A 21,134-nucleotide genomic window follows, 5' to 3' on the forward strand; every position below is an offset into this window, starting at 1 on the left:
GTGAACAGTTTTCACATGCACCAATACATAGTCACTGAAAAACACTGATCAAAACTGTTTCAAGACAGTTAACCAAATATATATCAATTAAATATAAATATTTATTATATATAAATATTGGTTATTAATTATTATATTACATAATATATTATATTTTAATATACTGGTAATTAAAATATTATTAAAATATTTATTGTTCTTAGCTGGGATTTCTGCCCATTCTCAGTTTAAAAATGAAGAAGAAAGGAAGGGGTCTGAATACCTTCTGATGCAGTTCATCTTTGTTTAAATAATTACAAGCTGAACTGCATCAGAAGCCATTCAGACCCCTTCCTTTCTTCTTCATTTTTAAACTGAGAATAAGCAGAAATCTGAGCTAAGAACAGCAGACACTGCAGTGAACAGTGCATGGTATGTAGAGGGGCACTTAGGTCCCTTAGTTCCAGTGAAGGGAAATTGTAATGTTGTGTGCTTCCAACTTGTGGCAAACTGTGGCAACATTTTGGAAAGACCCATATATGGATGTGATGGTCAGGTGTCCACATACTTGTTGCCAGGTAGTATCAATTTAAACCACTGCGACCCTGACCAAGATAAAACAATTACTGAAGATTAGTAAATGACTACGGTAAATGTATTGTGCAGTGCTATACGAGTAACACACCATGTCCATTCTTCCATGCTAATGAATGAGGCATTTCTTTGTCCTGTGGGCATTATATTGAATGTTGAATGTAGCAGTGGTGAGCACACACCCCATTTAGACTGCCTTTGCGATTGATATCCTGGGAACAGACTCAGAATTAACAGTGTGTTGCATGTAGAAAGAGTACCAATTTTTCAATGACTGTTTTCCAAAGATTCAGACATCGTCTGCATAAGTGTAAGCAGTAGTTTTCTATTTGGTACAATGCAGACTATTAGGACAATCCAATTGAAGGGTGTAAAAAATGGTATGGAAGGAATCTCTTTTAGCCAGTTAATTAGCAAAATGCCAGCATATTACAAAACCTGAAGGGAGAAAACACTGAGGGAGGTCCAGCTTGACATGAAAATGAACAGTACTGTTTTACTCACTCTGGAATCGCACAGCTCACCAGAGAGTGTACAATGTGAGCAACATATAACAATGCTCTTAAAAGCAGAGGAAGAACCAACTTAGTGAATATATACAGTGTGGAGAAAAACATTCCAACTCCCTAGAGCCCTTAGAGGTGAATGGCCAACATACAAAAACAGTGAGTGGCAAGTGAAAGTTATGGGAAAGAAAAAACTGACTCAAGGCTAAAGGGACCCTACAATTCCCAGGCGCATTCTAAAATAATGCTCATAATATCAGAAATGAGAACACACTCACTAATGTAGAATGGAGAATGGAAATAAGAGAGGCCTAGACTCAGCTCTGTAGGACAGGGCATCTGAAGCTCTGATAACACCATAAGCTGCTAAGTGGATATCTCCATACTGTGTTCATGTGTGCAAGAGTAAAGGGAATGAACAACTTTTCTGCAACTTTTCTGAATACTGCACTGATATTGTACATGGTACGACTAAACTAGCAGGTGGAGTCTGTCGCAGACTAGCCCCTTTCTTCCTATGGTGAGAGATTAAAGGAGCTATAATGTGAAAAGAACTTAAAGCACACTTAGAAAATTTAATATCTGCATGGTCTCTTCACTAGTGTCAGAAACACCTAGTTTTCCAGGTGGTTAAGACTACAGACATTTACAGAATGAAGCATTCCCATATTCTATTGGGACTGGCCCACGTCTCAACATTCAGCACAAGAGAGATAGGCCATGAACCAAACCACACAATGTCATTCTAAACAGTAAGCAACTTCATATAAAGTATAAAATGGTGGTGTATTATTTTGATATGCTATTTAATATGCAATTTGAGACTCATTCTTTGAAGACTTCATAAACTCTCTTCATAACCAGCGAGTAAAGTACACAGCACACTTCTCTCAGGACAGTACTAAGAATCCATGTCAGTGCGATTGATTTAGTTAGGGGCTCATGATATTATATACTGAATCAGAGTACTGCTGACCGGGTTTGGCACAGTAGTAGTTAGAAAACTTCTCTGGTTGATGAACATAGCAATAGCTAGCTACTCTGTTGGTGTAGGCATGTTACCTTGCTAAATCTTTAGGCCTGCCTACACATGAAGCAGACTACTGTTAATAAACTGTAGTGTAAACTCACTGATCACATACTTCTTGTAGCACACAAAATTAGATATTTTCCTCATGTTTTCCTCGTATTCAGTGTCAACGGCCCTGGGGTATTTTGGAACTAATGCTAATGAATTATTAATGAAAAGTGGGGGGCTTGAAGAATATTAATGAGAAGTTTACAGCCTTTGTGAAAACATGCTGTGTGTTTAAGAGGCAGAGAAAGGAAGAACAGCTTGAGATGTGTTTAACAGCCAGTCAGACATAATACTAAAATGTTTGAAAATAAGATACAAAACATTTAAATGCAATACCTACAGATGTCTGTGTTCTTGTATTTACCTTAGCAAATGTAGATCCCTTCCCCTCAGACTGAATGGTGATGGTCTGAGTACGGCGTTGCAGAATCTGATCAATATCTTCTTCGCAGAACTTAGAGCCTTCGTCTTCTTCGTCCATAAGGGCACCATATGCACCTTTCCTCAAGAGATCTTCCACTTCCATCTTAGACAGCTGCTGTACCTGTGACAGTAGAATCAGGAGAATAACAAAGATGCAGTGAAGAAGAAGCAATAGTGTTATATTAGTGACAATAATATAATTTAGTCTGCTTCAGTTTATATTAAAGAGTTAGACAAGCATGAAAGGTTGTAACTTTGAGAAAACAAAAAAATAAAGTAAAATCAAGTAGAGGTCAGGCTTTGGGTGCTCTTGGAATAAATTTTTTGTACAATTTTAAGTAAAGTAAACTGGTCTAGAGGTGTGTACAGGACTATTTTTTAATTGCACTCCTGAAAGAATTCCAAGCAATCCTAGCTGTTTTTCGCAGACACTCTTGACCAGTGTTGCCTGCTCCCACGATATTTCTTAAGAAACTTGGTTGGTTCTATTCCCCAATATACACTATACAACCAAACGTTTGTGGACACCTGACCATCACACCTATATGTGTTTTCTGAACATGCCATTCCAGAAATAGTTCCCCCCTCCTTTGCTGTTACAACAACCTCCACTCTTCTGAGAAAGCTTTCCACTAGATTTTGGAGCATGACTTTGGGGATTTGTCCATTCAGCCGCAAAAGCATTAGTGAGGTCAGGCACTGATGTCTGGCAAGGAGGCCTTGGGCACAGTCAGCCTTCCAGTACATCCAAAAGCAGGCCACTTAAGTTCTTCCACACCAACCCTGGTAAACCATGTCTTCATGGACCCCGCTTTGTGCACAGGGGCATTTAGGCCTCTTAGTTCTGATGAAGGGAAATCATAATGCTACAGCATACAAAGGCATTCTATACAACAATTAAGGGAAGGCCCACATATGGGTTTGATGGTCAGGGGTCCACATACTTTGGCCATGTAGTGTATAAACAAAGTATCAATTTAAACCTCAGCAACCCTGACCAAGATAAAGCAGTTACTGAAGATGAATAAATTACTAGGGTAAATGCATTGTGCAGTGCTACACAAGTAACACACCAGGTCCAATACTCTTCCATGTTATTGAACGAGACCTTTCTTTGTCCTACGGGCTTCGTATCTGACTGTCTGCTTCCACCTGCATGAAGGTGAAAACTGCCCCTCCTGTGATTTTTTTTATTGGGTTCTGGGGGATCCTTGTCACCTATGCACACCTCTAAACTTGTGCTCTATAAGTAGAATGTAGGAGTGGTGAACACACACCCCATTTAGACTGCCTTTGCGGTTAATATCCTGTAGAACAGCCTTGTCCAATCCCAGCTTTAGACTGGCTTTGTCGAACATCTCCCTCTCATATGAATTGCGTGTAATAAGACGATAAACCTTCACAGCTTTGCTTTGGCCAATCCGATGACAGCGAGCTTGGGCCTAAGAGTATGAAAAACAATGAAGAACAATGGTTAGGAAAAAGATGAACCAATTTTATCATATGTTAGACGTTGTTTAAGATTGCCGTTGTTGTCCTATACTTTAATGGCACAATCCATTTGCTTCTAAACACTGGCTTTCTTCTTTGCTGCTTGATGTGTCTCTTTCCTCCCTTAAAAAGTGATAAGGGGTGCCCCACCACCGATCTTGGGCCTACTGACAAAAGCAATACATCTATAGCATTTCATCATGTCAAACAGCCAATTATTACAAGGGTTGAGAACCTCTAGACTACCCACAACTTTTTCTGATCTCCTTCTGTGTTCTGTATATGTGCTATACAAACTGAGGTGGTGACCTGCAGGTCATTCTGTGGGTTCCAGTCCGAGTCAAATATGATGCAGGTATCTGCAGCGGTGAGGTTGATGCCCAGCCCCCCGGCTCTTGTGCACAGCAGGAAGACGAAGCGGTCCGAGTCCACCTTACAAAATCTATCAATAGCCGCTTGTCGCAGATTCCCTCTGACTCTCCCGTCAATACGCTCATATGTGTACCTGAAACACAATACAGCTTAATTTTAAAAGCCCCATCTGCAATTGGTTTCTATTAATGAAAGTCTTGTGGAAAGTGTACTTGTGGAAAATGTACTCCACCAGAATTTCTCCCATTTCTTCTTTATTGCACAGTCCTAATCATGGGTAAATCTTAGGATGACGTCTCCTGTCCCTTCTATTGCTTTAATTAAAACTATGCATTCAAGCTTGTACCTCGTCTTTGAGTGCGAGTAACATAGCTAACCAAAGCAAACTAGCAAAAACCAACACACAATTTAACTTAGGAACAAAGTTAACTGAGCAACAGGGGTGGAAAGTAACAAAATGGTACTCAAGTACATAGGTCTCTGCTTTTGAGTATTATTAAACCATTTACTTTTACTTGAGATTTTTAAAAATAAAATACTCAAATACAATAAATTTATTTTTGATCACCGGAACAGAGTAAAAAAAATAACTTTATGCAATGATGTCCACTGGCACGGCTTTGAGAAGAAAAACTGAACTGGACTGTGCATGCACGAATTTGAATTATTGCTTCTTGCCACCATAGCCCGCTTCTCTGCTATAGTAAAAATGCTGGCATATTTCAAGTTTTTAATGTGTGTTGAATAAGGATTTTATTTACACCTGACAATGATACAATTCCTTCAATGAATACAGATCAATGTGGTCAAAGACACTTATTACACTTATTTAATCATTTTTTTTTTTCCTGATGAAATCTCAGACTCTGCTCATAATGACACCAGGGCCCGAAGGGATCACAGTAAGTCAACTTTTGCATCATGAATGAATGAATTTCTGATATTTTATAAGCACTTAATTTAAACACAGAAACACCCAAATGTTGAAACAGAATTTGACATAGGCTACATTAATTCTCTTGAAGCTAACTAGACAAAAACTATGACCCCCTTATGGCGTTTTTAAATGACTGTCAAACACTCCTTTCTGCCGTAGTGTTAGAGTTGTTGCTTAGAGACTTTAGCTTTCATGGCTATGGCATGAATACAGATTTCTAGTTGCTATAGCCATCCCTGCAGCCAACCTTGTTTAAAGTCCCTATTAAAGTATTTATCCTCCAGATGACTGTAAGCTGATTAAAAGACTCTATGTGCAAATTTTAAATAATTCAATCTCAAGAGCCAATCAAAATACAGCAGTTTCCTGCAGAAAGTCAGGGAACTCAGGTACCAAATGCTTGGCTAACAGCAGTGTCTGAGACAGTGAAGACAGATGAGCATCCCTGGCCCAATTTATCAGCTATTTCAGTTTTAAAAGCTTCAAAGGAAACAGCATCATGATCGCAATGATTACAAATTATGCAAGCCAAAACCCGTAGAGATTTTAGCATTTCACGGTTCAACATTCAACCTGTGAAAACATGTACAGGAAATCCATTAGCTAGCTGAGTAAACTATACTAGCTAGCCAGATAATTTGATGTTTTACAGTAAGCAAGCTCTGTATTAAACTTAAGATGTCACTTCGATGTTCGTTAGTGCCAGGTAATGCTGAGGATGATGTGCAAGAGGCATCTTTGCTAGATAGCTCACAATGTAGCTAGAAACACGTATGAATTAACATAAGAAAGCTAGCTAGTTAACAAACCTAGCAAAGTACTGAAACCCCAACAGCATTTGGCTAAGTTAGGTAGCTAGCTAACGGGACCTTTCTTTAAATACTGTTGATAATCACTCTGGTGTTCACTACAGCATCTCTCACTCTGTAGAACAGAATAGAAAATAGAACATTTTGGGGTTAGTTGTGTCAATTGTAGACATAAAAATAATCTGTAAACTAATTTATCAAGTAGGTTTTTTTTTTTTTTTCCACCAGACAACTTATTTGCTCCTACTTGAGTAATTTTCTCGATTATGCAACAGGGCAGCGAATGAAAGAGCTGCTTTTTTTCACCCCAGCTGAACAAAGTATACGTTTGTTTAGTATAAGTTTTACATAACACCTTATAATAACACCTCAGCAATTAACAAAGCTCTGGAATAAAACTGAACACTGTGGACTCACCTAAACTCAGGATTGAACTGAGGACCCTGTAGCTGTGAGGCAGGGTCACGTTTATATTATCATAAGTTATGTAAGTTGATCACATTCACCTCTCCATAATTCAAACTAGCAGATTAGATATTTCTTTAAATTAAATGTACTGTAAGCAATGAAATCACATTCTGATGAGAAACTAAATATTTTTTTGGAAACGATACATATTTTCTCTTATATCTGACTGACCACATATTCCCTTTTCTTCCCCCCCTCAGTGTGCACTACAGCAGAACAATTGTTCTTGAGTATTGTTTCTGCCTAATGAGACTACGAAAGCACAAGGCTTGGCGAATAGAATTCATCGAGCTAAACTAATGCTGCATCTCCATTCGCCTTCTTATACTATGCACTAAAAGTATGTACTTTTGTGAAGAAAAAGTACATACTTTTGAGTGTGTAGCAAAACAGTATGCAACTACTGGGGCACTCTAACACGTCAAGTAACAAAAGAGAATAATGTTGCCTAGTTACGCACAGTCATCATAAACAAACACCTCGTTGCATTTCAGCTTTTCTTCATTCATTATTCCTTATATAATACTATACAATTTAATTTACCATTCCCTTGATCTATTTTTCCACATTTCATTTACACCTCTCTAAAATGTGTCCTAGAAATAAGCGAAGCAAACTCCTCCTCCCTCGCAAAGAGTTGTGGGCAATATTAGCTGAAAAGGTGTCCACAGAGCCACACTTTGAAAATCTACTGGAAACAGTAGACTATCCAGGTACCTTTGGGATACTCACTAGTGGGACTCACTAATGCTAATCTTGGAAACTATTTAGGATGAATAGTAGGCGAATTGAGACGCAGCATAAGCTTCAAAACTAACCAGACATGGAGCAGGTTTGTCCACAAGCATATGTTGTCATGGTAACTCAGCGGGGCTTATTATTAGCTTCATTTGTGGAAGTGAAATTGAAGGAAATTAGCCAGGCTTTTTGAAATAAGCCTAACTTATCAAGTTAGTTTGCTTTGTGGAATACCTCCATGTGTATGCAGGAACGCCTAGTGGCAAAAAAAAAAAGGAAAATAGCAGGTGAACTGATCATGAGGAGCTCCTGACCCACTTAATCCCACTTAATATTACAACAGTAATTCCTGACTATGGTCAATTCCATAACAAGGTGCAGACAGGTAACACAGTTGAAATGTGAAGTAAAATCATTTAAAAGGCACATCTAAAGAGTATTTTGGATAATGAAGACAATGACTGATCATGCGTTGTTTGAAGATTTGGCTCACAATGCAATTTTAGCTAACTTGCCCCACTTTTTGGAGAGGACAAATAAAATGCATGCATTCATACTGCTTATGCCGGAATGCATCACATTTCCAAATACGGCAGCAGGAAAGACAACAATAATGAACGATTTTCAAGCCATCAACAGTTTGCTAAATTTTTGGGGGAACAGACTGTGCACACAAAGCCTTAAAATTACTGAGTTTTGAGGAATTTATGTACGTGAACAGAAAGGTGACAAGGTGGAAACATGATTCTTTTATTGTGTAGAACAGCACTTCATCAAGCTTGTATTGGACATGTTGGGCTTATTTTTTTTCTAATTTATTACTTAGGTTTAGTGCATCATCTTAGACTTTTTGACATGCTCCATGTCGTCCACAAAAAGGCAGTACCACAAGCAGACTATTGGCTTTTTAAAAGGAAGTTTCTACCTTTATATTTACTATATATAAATGAGTTATGAACAAGTAGAGCAAGTTAGACTGTGTAGGATTTATCAATGTCCACTGTATACAGCTGTGTGCACACACGTGGTAAATGCCAATTTCCTTGTTTCCGCATACTGACAGTTAATACCCACAAATTTAAAACCAGTTCTATGCACACTTTGATAAATGAAACCCCAGGGGACTCATTTATAAACAGTGTGTACTCCCAAGCAGAAGCCAGGATTTATAAAGAAATACTTGGCGGAAAATTGATCATATGTTTTACGGAAGCTTTGACCAATGTGTAGAGCTATACATAACATTTTATAGATAGCAGGAATTTATGACACCTGTGGATATGCAGGGCATTACAGCTAAATGCGCAAATCACCAGTCTCACACGTAACATTTAATATCAAATTATGCAGCTCCACAGTAACTACATATAGGCTACTTAATCATGAAAAGAATTAAAGCCTAAATAGTAACCGTATTGGTTTTGAAATTTATTGCTCCAAATAACTACTTGCAGGCTAAAATTTGTTGAATCCCCTCCTCAAATTAAACAGTAATTTGTTATTGGTTGGTATTAATTGTGGGTAATTACAGGCTGCAAACAGCTGTAAAGCAACTGTACACATTCACTGATCTATAAAGAGGTCATAATGAATGATGAGTTGTCTATGGCACAGTGTTTTTTTTTTTTTTGGCATTATTAGACAACCACGCCAACCAGCAAATAAGGCGAGAACATGTTTTTAGAGTCCATGAAGATTTCCTTGCAATGATTACTGGCTAATGATTTAACTTAGATTTCTACGAGCCATTCTCTCTGAACTACACTATATGGCCAATACTTTGTCGAAAGACTTTTGTCAATAGAAAAAAATCTAAATCTAAAAAAAAAAAAATGGCTGAAATCAATGAAAATTATTCCATAGTTTTGCACTTATTCAAGTGCTGCATGCATATTCAAATAAAAATAATAATTTAAATAAAAAAAATAAGTGGGAGCACTATGAGCCAAAAGGCAGCTCACTTGTTCATACATGATCATAAGATCAAAAGTTCAACATGAATGCTGACTGCCTAAGGAATAAATCTGTTAAACAAGTTTATTACACAATTTAAAGACGGAATCAAGGAATCAAAGAAAATGTAAAAAAAATAATACAAATTCAATGGATGAACATGCCTGAAACAAGCATAGGATGCAGATGGAACCCCATATGAAAAAATCCAAGAGAATAATGGAAGTTTCACCACCACCACCAATGGTGCAGGAGATCAGATGGTAGTCCCTACTACACAAGAGAATGAGAATGAGAAGGAGAACAGAAGAAGTCTCTCTCTCTCTCTCTCTCTCTCACACACACACTCTTTCTCCCTCAGAACATACAACATGCACTCCTTTAATACCCATGGGCTTTCTTTAAAATCTCTGTTGTCTTTGACCAGAATAACCAAATGGAACTGGGTTTGTACTGATTAGGCTAAGAACTATAATTATGACAGTTAGCTGGGACAGACCAAATGTTATAAGTTGAGGAGAACAAGGAACAAAGGGCAGAATGATCAAAGGAGTTTCATCCTAAGGGGTGACCACAGATCACCCTGCATGTCTCACCTCTGCTCATACAGCAGAAACCATAATCTGTAAATGTTTCCTGAACTTGTATGCTACTACTGAAATCAGCACACTGTTCACTATAGAGTATTTGTTAAAATGATACCAAACATGACAGAAAAATAGATTTGGAGATGTGGTGACCGCAAAATGCTCCTATCTTCTCCAAATCTCCAACTGTAATCCTAGGAGAAATTTTGTCTCTCTAACCATCCCTCTTGCTATGTGTGGGGTCAAAATTACCCTTTCATAAGAATTTCTAGGGAGTGAAAAATACTTGATGCCTGAATTTTATAAAAATTGTTATAAATTGTTATAAAAAAGTCTAGAAAAAGCCCAAAATCTAATCAGTTCATCTGATAATTACAATGAATTCTATATAAATCGTAAACCAGGGCGCTGGACATAGCAGGTAATCTTAGGGTCTTAGGCAAGCATAGGTTTGAAATACACCTTTGTCAGTCAGAGGTTACTAAGAGTAACAATGTAGAGGTGTGAAGGCGATGTCCGACGCAGTAATAAGCTCTAGCTCCATCCCAACACAACATGGCGATGTAGCTTACATAAGGTTAAGGTCGTTGAACTGCTGGATGTCCAGGTGGTGCTCTGAAAACTATGTGGGCTTTATAGATAAATTGGAGTAGTTTTGAGGGCAAGGCTGGCCTGTTAGGGTGGGATGGTATCCGTCCTACTTGGGAAGGAGCTGCTCTCATTTCTTTCAGCATAGCTCATAGTCTCAGAGCAGGCCTAGCTAATCAGTGACAATCCAGAGGCAAGGCCAGGGAGCAGACCAATAGGCTAAACCGACCATCTGCTAGTTGCACTGAGACGTCACTCAGGTTCCATATTATATTGAGACTGTGTTTGTTCACCGAGCTAAAAAAAAAATGTAGAAATACTGAGAAAGTTTCTTTTAGTATCCTAATTAACATAAAATTAAATCATACTGAATGTACCACCAGCACCTTTGATCTGAAGCTAGGACTGTTAAATATAAGATCTCTTAAGCACTTATTGTTAAAGAAACTATTAATGATCAGGAGTTTAATGTACTGTGCTTAACAGAAACATGAATTAAACCAAATGAGTATGTAGCATTAAATGAAGTTAGTCCGCCTGTGTCCATTCTAAATTCAGTAGGGTTTAATCAGGATGTAATAGGACCCACTCATAATGTTGGTCACAGTCCTGATCTAATAAAAACCTTTGGATTAAATATAGAAAATATAGTCACATTTCCACAGTCTGAAATTATCCCTGATCATTACCTAATCTCATTTAAAATGTGTCTTAGTCAAAATATATACACCTTGCCACATTACCACGTCAAACGTACATTCATGTCAGAGTTTTAACTCCCAGAGTTATCAACTATGATTGGATCACTGTCTAACCCCACAGAATTTGATCAGGCAACTGAATGCTTAGAGTCAATGCTTAGCTACACTCTCGATAATGTAGCTCTAACTCTGTAGACTGATATATACCTATATCAGATCAGCGATTAGAATGTTTTTCTCCCCTTCGAGAGACAGAACTAATTTCACTAATTTCCTCATCAAAATCATCAACTTGTGTACTTTATCCCTTACCCACAGGTTTCTTCAAACAGAAAATACCAGAAACAATCAAACCTCTTCTAAAAATAATCAGTTCTTCTCTTACCACTGGCTATGTACCTAAATCCTTAAACTATCAAACCCCTGATTAAAAAAACCTAACCTCAACCCCTGTCAGCTGTCCAACTATAGGCCAATATCAAACCTCCCCTTTATCTCCAAGATCCTAGAAAAGGTTGTAGCACAGCAGCTATGCTCATACTTACATAGGAATAACATTCATGAAATGTATCAGTCAGGATTTAGGCCTCATCATAGCACAGAGACAGCGCTGGTTAAAGCAGTAAATGACCTACTACTGGCCTCCGATTAGGTTTGTGTCTCCTTGTTTGTGTTGCCTGACCTTAATGCAGCTTTTGACCTCAATTCAGACACCACTGATCATACTAGTCTCCTTAAGAGACTAGAAAATGCTGGAGTTAAGAGAACAAAACACTCCTAGCTCAGGTCTTATTTGACTGATCATTAGATGTAAATGGTGACTTCTTTACATATACTAAGACAAAGTTTAGTGTCCGCAAGTCTCTGTTTTAGGCCCACTGCTTTTTTCTTTATATATGCTACCTCTGGGTAAAATTATTCGTAAACATGGTATTAGCTTCCCCTGTTACGCTGATGACACACAGTTGTATGTTTCAGCAAAGCCAGATGACAGACACCAGCTTAATAAAGTTGAGGAATGTGTAAAGGACATTAGACACTGGATGCTCATTAACTTCCTTCTACTTAATTCTGACAAGACAAAACTACTTGCACTAGAACCACATGCAGTTAGAAGTAAGCTTTCTTGAATTGCACTTTTTGACTACATAGCACATTACAGAAGGGAATTATTTATATATTTATATATTATTTATAATCGCACTATCCAGTGTCACCCAGTGTTTAATAAACACTCACTGTTTATTAAAAAAAACAATAGGTTATATTATATATATGTGTGTATATGTGTGTGTGTGTGTATATGTATATATATATATATATATATATATATATATATATATATATATATATATATATATATATATATATACACACACACACACACACACAGACACACACAGACACACACACTTTATGCACTTTATAAAACCACCTGCCTAATATTGTGTTGGTCCACCTTGTGCCACCAAAACAGCTCTGACCCATCGAGTCATGGACTCCACAAGACTGCAGACTATTTACCAACGCAGAGTCCACAGGAGAGCTGCCTCCATCCTTAAGGACCCAACCGACCCACAATATGAACTGTTCACACTCCTGCCCTCAGGACAGAGGTACAGGAGTGTGAAATGCAGGACTTCTAGACTAAGGAACTCCTTCTTCCCCTCAGCCATTACACTTTTAAATGGGTAGCCAATGGACACAGACTAGTCTCACATATCTCATAGAATAGGTGGACTGAACTGCTACAGCTCAATTTGCACATTTGTAAATGTTACTGCTGCTATTTCTTATCAAGTAGCTTCTTTTCAATTTGCACATTGTTAAATGTGACAGCTGCTATTATTATTGTGTAGTTGCACTCAATTTGCTACAGGCTACTGTACTATTGTTTTTGTATTTGTTATTGTTTTGTACAGAAGTCATAGATAGTTGCACATAGAGATATACTTCATATTACTGCTACATGTGAACACTACTGTTACTACATGTACTGTAATATTGTTTTGCACATGTCAATATTGCACACTCACACATACAGATGTACAAAGTCTATATTTCTATATACATAATCTATATTTCTACTTCTGCAACATAGCTACACTTTATTATGTTTGTATTTATGTGTAGGTCTGTTTTTATTTATTTATTTATTTTATTTTTTTTTTTTTTACATAGTTTGCATTTGTCTTGACATTCAATGTGGACAGCAAAGAAAGAATTTCATTGTACAGGGAAACTTGGTTTTCCTCACTGTGCACATGACAAAAAACGCTTTGAATCTTGAAGACCTCTGAAGGTGTGCTGTGGTATCTGGCACCAAGACGTTAGCAGCAGATCCTTTAAACTTTAGGAGTCTGAGGCATTTTTTTGGATCCTGGAGATGTTTTGACATGCCCTGACATTTGTTCTTATTTCAGTTACTTACAGCAAATTAATGGCAAAACTATCAGCAACATGAATGTACATGTTTGTATTTTTGAGAAAATCAAAAAAATGCCATAAAACACATACTAAATATATTTTCACAAGACTTTTAAGTACTGGATTATGTAGACCAGAGTCTTTGTTACAACATGTTGTGAAAATCATTCATTCACATAAAACAACGCATTGATTTAACTTTTGTGTGACACTTTTTATTTTGAGCCTATCAAGGTGGAATGCCACTTGAGGAAACTAAAAGAAAGTAAAACCTATTTGTTTTCTGTATTTTACAAAAGCATCATTCTGCTTTTATTGTGAGTGGACACAAATAACAGCAGACACTTTACAGCGTACTTTACAACTACGCTTTTTCAGTCAGCTTTTGCTGCAGTAAGGGCAAAACATTTCAAATTGTGAAACAAAAGAAAATATATCATTCAACTGTTTTTGCTAGGCTAAGATAACAGCAGACTGAAAAAGCATAGTTCCTTTTCACTGTGATAGTCACACCCTGTGTCCAATCAGAAAAGAGCATGTGATGTTCAGTAAGGACCTACCTTTTCCATTTTGAGTTAATGTTGTGTTTTTGGTTTTACTGTTGTGTTTTTGGTTTATTACAGTGTTTTGTACTTTAGGGCCACCATACTCCATGGATCAGACTTGTCTGTCCAGCACATCCCACAGATGCTTGATCGGACTGAGATCTGGGGAATTTGGAGGCCAAGTCAACACCTTGAACTCTTTATCATGCTCCTTAAACCATTTCTGAACAATTTTGTAGTGTGGCAAGGTGTATTATCGTGCTGAAAGAGGCCACTGCCATTAGGGAATGGCGTTGCCATAATGGAGTGTACTTGGTGTGCAACAATGTTTAGGTAGGTGGTACATGTCAATGTAACATCCACATGAATGCCAGCATGCAAGTTTTCCCAGCAGAACATTGCCCAGAGCATCACACTGCCTCTTCCGGCTTGCCTTCTTCCCATAGTGCATCTTGGTCCTATCTCTTTCCCAGGTAAATGATGCACATGCACCAGGCCGTCCAAATGATGTAAAAGAAAATGTGATTCATCAGACCAGGCTACCTTCTTTCATTGCTCCATGGTCCAGTTCTGATGCTCACATGCCCATTGTAGGTGCTTTCGGTGGTGGACAGGGGTCAGCATGAGCACTCTGACAGGTCTGCGGCTATGCAGCCCCATACACAGCAAGCTGTGATGCGTTTGTGACACCTGAAATGTGTTTTGACACCTTTCTATCATACCCAGCATTAACTTTTTCAGCCATCACAATTTGGCCCTTGTCAAAGTTGCTTAGATCATTAGGCTTGCCCATTTTTCCTGCTTCCTACACATCAACCTCGAGAACTGATTTTTCACTTGCTGCCTAATACATCCCACCCCTTGACAGGTGTCTTATAAAGAGGTAATCAATATTATTCACTGCACCTGTCAATGGTTTTAATGTTATGGCTGATCAGTGTGTATGTGTAGATATATGCAGGCCTATTTTATGTAGAAAGTATAATATTTATATTTTGTACATATTGATACGTGTTACATGCAGACAATTTGTAAATATTAAATATACACACACCTTCTCTGAATGAGGTAGTCCTCTAGTATGTCTAGGCACCGAACCATCTGGGAGAACACCAACACTTTATGTCCTCCAGCAATGAGTTTGGGCAGCAGCTTGTCAATAAGCACCAATTTCCCAGCAGCCTGGATCATAGCCTGGAGCTGGAAATCTGGTGCATCAGGATTGTGGGTTTTCCTAAAGCTATCCAGAATCTTTTCTTCAGCACCTAAGAGAAACAGTACAGAGAATATTGCGGGTACACCAAAGTTATACTGTTTATATAGGTGTGTGTGTGTGTGTGTGTGTGTTTACCTGTGATGAGATATGGATGGTTGCAGCATTTGCGTAGCTCCATCATAGTGTTGATGAGGTTGGGCATATTGTGCTGGTTGGCTCCCTTTGCCAGAAAGGTAAAGTTTTTCTCCAAGATGGCCCGGTAATATTTCTTCTGGATATTGGTGAGTTCCACCTCAATGATGGTTTCTTCTTTGGGGGCCAAATTCTTCTCCACATCATCCTTTAGCCGCCTCAGCATCATGGGCTTCAAAATTGCTTGAAGCTTCTTAACCTGTTGGCATTCATGTGATTTATTGGAGAAAAAAAAATTCACAACTAGGTCATATACCTAGTGCTAACTTCTAGGTGATTAAAATCAATTAAAAATGTACTTTATTTGAAAAATTACATTACAAATGTTAATACGAGCAAGTGATTATTTTAAAAGTTTGTCTTTAGTCTTAGACTTTTGATGAAAATTTGTAATTTCTTTAGTCATTTAACTAGCATTTGTTTTAGTCAACTTTTAGCTGGCAAAAAAAGCGGAAATCTTAGTCAACTAAAACTGCACAGTTGTAGTCTATGAAAACTAAAGGTTTTATTTTTCTCAAATTAGTGCATTAGGTTCTTTTTACATGTGCAAAATGTAAATGCATTAATTCCCCATATTTTGATTCTCCTTAATGGAGATCAGTTTACAAATGCGCACTGCCATCAGTGCCTATCCAAAGCCTTTCTCCTTTTTGATGTGTGCTGGCTAAATTAAAGTTCTGCAGTGACGGAAAATGGCATACGGCTACAACCATGTCTCTAAGAGCAGGTGTACATTGTGTTGTATTAGCCTGAATGACAAAACCCACATGCGTCATGTCTGTCCACTCTAAAATGCAGCAGCTCCTCCATAGAAAAGTATGCAGATTTAATGTCACCCTAGCAGCACGTTTATTATTTATATACACTTAAAAGTATTATAAAAGTAAATTAATTTAATTGAACTTGCTCATCAAGCATGCTAGTTCTAGCAAGTGAAAAAGAGTGTGCTCATCATTGCTGAGTGTGGGCAGAACAGACTGTGTGGCAACAGTCTGGGGAAGGCCCACATATGGGTGTGATGGATAGGTGTCCACATATACTGTGGTTATTTAACACAAATTATTTCAGTTATAGTTTAGGTTATGTTATTGTGGTGAAGGCATACTAGAGTCAGAAAAAGATTTATTAGGTGGTGTGAGATTTCTCCAGGGGATGCAAGTTGGGTCCATAACTATTTGGACAGTGACACAATTTTTGTAATTTTGCTTCTGTACACTAACACAATGGATTTGAAATGAAGCAATCAAGATGTGACTGAAGTGTAAACTTTCAGCTTTAATTCAAGGGGTTTAACAAAAAATATTGCATTAACCGTTTAGGAATTATAGCCATATTTTTTTTTACACAGTACCTCTATTTTCACAGGCTCAAAATTAATTGGACAAACTAACAATTATAAATGTAAAGATTATTTTTAATACTTGTATGCAAATCCTTTGCAGTCTGGAACCCATGGACATCACCAAATGCTGAGTTTCCTCCCTGAGATGCTTTGCCAGGCCTTCACTGCAGCCACCTTCAGTTGCTGTTGTTTGTGGGTTGTTTCTTTCTGCCTCTTTCTGTTGTTTCTTTCTGTCTTCAGTGTTGTCTTCACTAAGTGAAAAGCATGCTCAGTTGGGTTGAGGTCAGGTGACTGACTCAGCCATTTAAGAAAATTATTTTTTTTTGCCTTAAGAAGCTCTTGGGTTGCGGTATCCATCTGTATTGTGAAGCCCTGTCCTATCAGTTTTGCAGCATTTGACTGATTTTTAGTAGAAAGTATAGCTCTATACACTTCAGAATTCATCCTACTACTTCTATCAGCAGTCAAATCATCAATAAACACCAGTGACCCAGTTCCATTGGCAGTTATAAATGCCCATGCCATAACACTGCCTCCATCATCTGACTGATGTATGACAGATGATGTGGTATGCCTTGGATCATGAGCCCTTCCTTTTCTTCTCCATACTCTTCTCTTCCCATCATTCAGGTACACGTTAATCTTTGTTTCATCTGTCCAAAGAATCTTGTTCCAGAACATGGCAGGCTTTTTTAGATGTTTTATAATCTGGCATTTCTGTTCTTAAGTATTACCAGCAGTTTGCATTTTGTGGTAAACCCTCTGTATTTACCCTCTGTATTCATGAAGGAGTCTCTTGATTGTAGACTTTGACAATGATACGCCTACCTCCTCCAGAGTGTTCTTAACTTGGCTAGATGTTGTGAAGGGGTTTTTCTTCACCAAGGAAAGAATTCTGTGATCATCCACTTTAGTTGTCTTCTGTGGTCCTCCAGGCCTTCTGGTGTTGCTGAGCTCACCAATGCATTCCTTCTTTTTAGGAATATACCATATTGCTGATTTGGCCACTCCTAAAGTTTCTCTTTGATAGGTCTGTTTTGTTTTGTTCAGCCTAATGATGGCCTCTTTCACTTGCATCAACAGTCTTTGGACTGCATATTGAGAGTTCCCATGAACAGCTACTAAATGCAAATTCATCTCCAGACCTTTTATCTCCTATAATTTGTCATGAAATAATGAGGAAACAGGCCACACCTGGCCATGAAACTGCTCATCAATTGTCAATTGTCCAATTACTTTTGGGCCTGTGGACTATGGGACTTGGGACTATGTACGGCAGCACATGTACTAAAATTGGCAGCACATTGTACTAAGAATGACATGCGAAATCGTTTAAAAAAATGGCTGTTCCTAAACGGTTAATGCAATATTTGTTAAAATTTGTTAAAACCCTTGAATTAAAGCTGAAGATCTACAAGTCTACTCATATCTTGATTGCTTCATTTCAAATCCATTGTAGTGGCATACACAGGAAAAATTACAGAAGTTGTGTCAGTGTCCAAATAGTTATGAACCTGACTATAACACTGTCTGAAAGCACAAACATTGGCAGACCTGCAATCACAGTTTTTGTGCTTTCAAGTCCTTGCTTATGGGAGTACAGGAAAACCTTTAATATCTTTAGTCAAAAGAATGACACTAGTTGGCATCAGCCTCATATGCAATGTTTGCTTCATATATTGGAGTGACTTGATATTTTATGATCAAAGCAATAAAATACTACTGTAGCATTTTCATAGTTTGCTGAAGCTTGTAAAACTTTGCCTTTTCAGCTTGTTCAACCTGATTTTACTTCAATGTCTATGCGCAAGCTAGTGATATTCTACAATTTAAATAATAAAATAATGGAGAGAATACGCTGAATCTTCACATTTCATGTGATGCCATGTAAGGCTACCACATTACAGACAAAAATAAAACAAACACACAAAAACTGTCATATTGTAGCAAGACCATTAAATGTTCCTTGTGTATGATTAGGGTATGTTTTGGGGCATTTACCTATTATAGACACATTCATCAGAACCTGCTGGTGCAGGGTTCATACCTGTCTCTTGATATTAAACAATGCTCTTTGTACAAAAGTTCCTTGTGTAATCACACCCCCTTGTGGAGAAGCTTCAGCTGGCTAATAGTTACTAAGATAACATGCTACATGGTGTAGGACTATAGAGTGAAGGGAAAACCCCACCTGCTCCTCAGTTTTCAGATCTCCGAACTCCTCAAGGAATGTGCTCTCTGAGGGAAACTGCACTGGCTCCAGGAAGTTGAGCAGACTGAAGAGCTCCTCCACAGAGTTCTGTAGAGGTGTACCTGTAAGGAGCACTTTATGCTCCTGAAGAGAGGAGGGGAAAAATAGTGGCAAGATGAGTCAGCATTCTAAGAGCCGTGACTTTTCATAGGTGGCTGAATGCATCTGGGAAGTTTTCTCTTTTCTGTACTTGTCACAAAGATATGCATTAATTTCTGACTAACGTCACTACAGTTTAGATACAGATTTTTGGATTGCATTATTTAATTGCAAATTTTTATTTTTTTTTAGCTTTAAATAAACACAAAGCCCCTGATAACATTACAATGCATCTTATCAATATGCATCGTGGTCAGTATTTAGGGAAGTATTAGTAGCAACTCCAGAATCCTGGCACCCCTGAGTAAAACATGTAAACGTAATTGTATAATCATTACAGACAATTATTAAAAATTTCAGCTCAACCAGAAAAAAGAAAGAAACTATTTATAATTTCTCTAACAAAAATACTTTAAATTTTCTCTTAAAGCATCTGTGGCAAAATAATATAAATTTATTCAGCCCTGGGTTTTAATTGCTTTCACTCTTCAGAAACTCTGATGCTGCCTTTAACCATTTTTTTTTTTAGTTCCCTTGTGGTATTAGTTAGTGGTGTGCCTTTTTTATTTTCTCTTCAAATATGACTTTATGATAGGACATAATGAACACATATTTAGTTAGAAAGTTAATTTAATAATGCACAATCAAGTATTGTTTTTCCACTGCAATTTGTTCTACATGTCAGTGGTAGGGGACATACTGAAGAGGAATAAGGACAATAAACAAAACACACACTGAAAACTTTACTGAATATCAGCTCAATATTTCACAATGTAGTCCTACTTTAGCAAACTTTGTGAAACAGCCACAGAGTTTAAAATGATTGTTTGAAAATCTCAGTGGATTAACAAACTCTATACGATCACAGTGGCAATGCATGCTTATAATAAACTTATACACTATAAGACTGCTGTTCTCTGCATCAAAATACTGCCAGGAACGACTTTTATTTTTCTTATTTTTCACTCATCTCCTGTGGATGCAAGGCATAATGAATACCAGAGTAATGACTGCAGTATTTCAGTACTGGTGCCTCAAATAGTTAACTGTCAGATAATGGATATAAACTTTACATAAGCAGTTTTGTAGCAAAAATTGTGTAGACTGAGTGAGAATTGTTGATTTATGGCTGTTTAAAAACACATGAACATTTAGTAAAAGCCAACACTGATGGCACTCATAACTTGAAAAATATATTTTTTGAAACAATTATATATTTAGAATGAAGTTTCTAGGTGAAAGTATAAGGATTTTACAGTAGAATGATTTGTTGAAACAGCTAATTCAGAGAATATACTCTCAACGCTAGAGTGGCGATGACATCACTCTAGCTTACCCCCATTAAAATAAATGGGGGAAGAAGTAAAGATGGATAGAAAGAGATGTATGAGTTCGATCTGTCTGTAATTCTCCATGACAGGCCCTGGTCTACCCAGGTTTGACCATGTTAATTTTGGTGATTGCTGCTTGAGAATTGAATGAATTACAGCAGCAGCTAACTACGAAAAAGACAACTAGTCAAGCAGTCAAATACTTTTTTGAATTACTGAATGAATAGTAAAAATTAACAGTCGTGCAAGCCCTAGAGTGGAGTAGTAATCTAATATCGCTTTAAAAGAGTTCTCCAATTTTGCTAGATATTACAGGAAAATCTCCCCCATCTCCTTTAAGGGTGCCACAAATTCTGTCTGTAGACTACACACCAACTCTACTTCCATGACTGGCTCTATTTCTGTCTTTGTTGTTGTTGTTGAGACCAAACACAATTTTGTAGAAAACAAATAGTATATCATTAACATATTTAAAAACAGAGTTTACCTTGAACAGACTAATGGGGA

The 21,134-nt window shown here is 37.6% G+C and overlaps 1 protein-coding gene across 9 annotated transcripts in view; it reads right to left on the reverse strand.

Moving 5' to 3' along the window:
• The window catches only part of chd6 (chromodomain helicase DNA binding protein 6), a 102,008-nt gene that overhangs the window by 33,428 nt on the left and 47,446 nt on the right, over positions 1 to 21,134 (reverse strand). For all 9 annotated transcript variants that reach the window (XM_053228965.1, XM_053228979.1, XM_053228961.1 and 6 more), the window contains 6 exons: positions 19,138 to 19,281; positions 15,548 to 15,803; positions 15,251 to 15,461; positions 4,381 to 4,576; positions 3,858 to 4,022; positions 2,522 to 2,701 (listed from right to left, as the gene is read on the reverse strand). In XM_053228965.1, coding sequence (XP_053084940.1) covers positions 2,522 to 2,701; positions 3,858 to 4,022; positions 4,381 to 4,576; positions 15,251 to 15,461; positions 15,548 to 15,803; positions 19,138 to 19,281 — 1,152 coding nt within the window. The remainder of the gene's footprint in view (positions 1 to 2,521; positions 2,702 to 3,857; positions 4,023 to 4,380; positions 4,577 to 15,250; positions 15,462 to 15,547; positions 15,804 to 19,137; positions 19,282 to 21,134) is intronic.

This window comes from Pangasianodon hypophthalmus, chromosome 2 (assembly GCF_027358585.1).
Source record: "Pangasianodon hypophthalmus isolate fPanHyp1 chromosome 2, fPanHyp1.pri, whole genome shotgun sequence".
In the NCBI taxonomy this organism is placed as follows: domain Eukaryota; kingdom Metazoa; phylum Chordata; class Actinopteri; order Siluriformes; family Pangasiidae; genus Pangasianodon; species Pangasianodon hypophthalmus.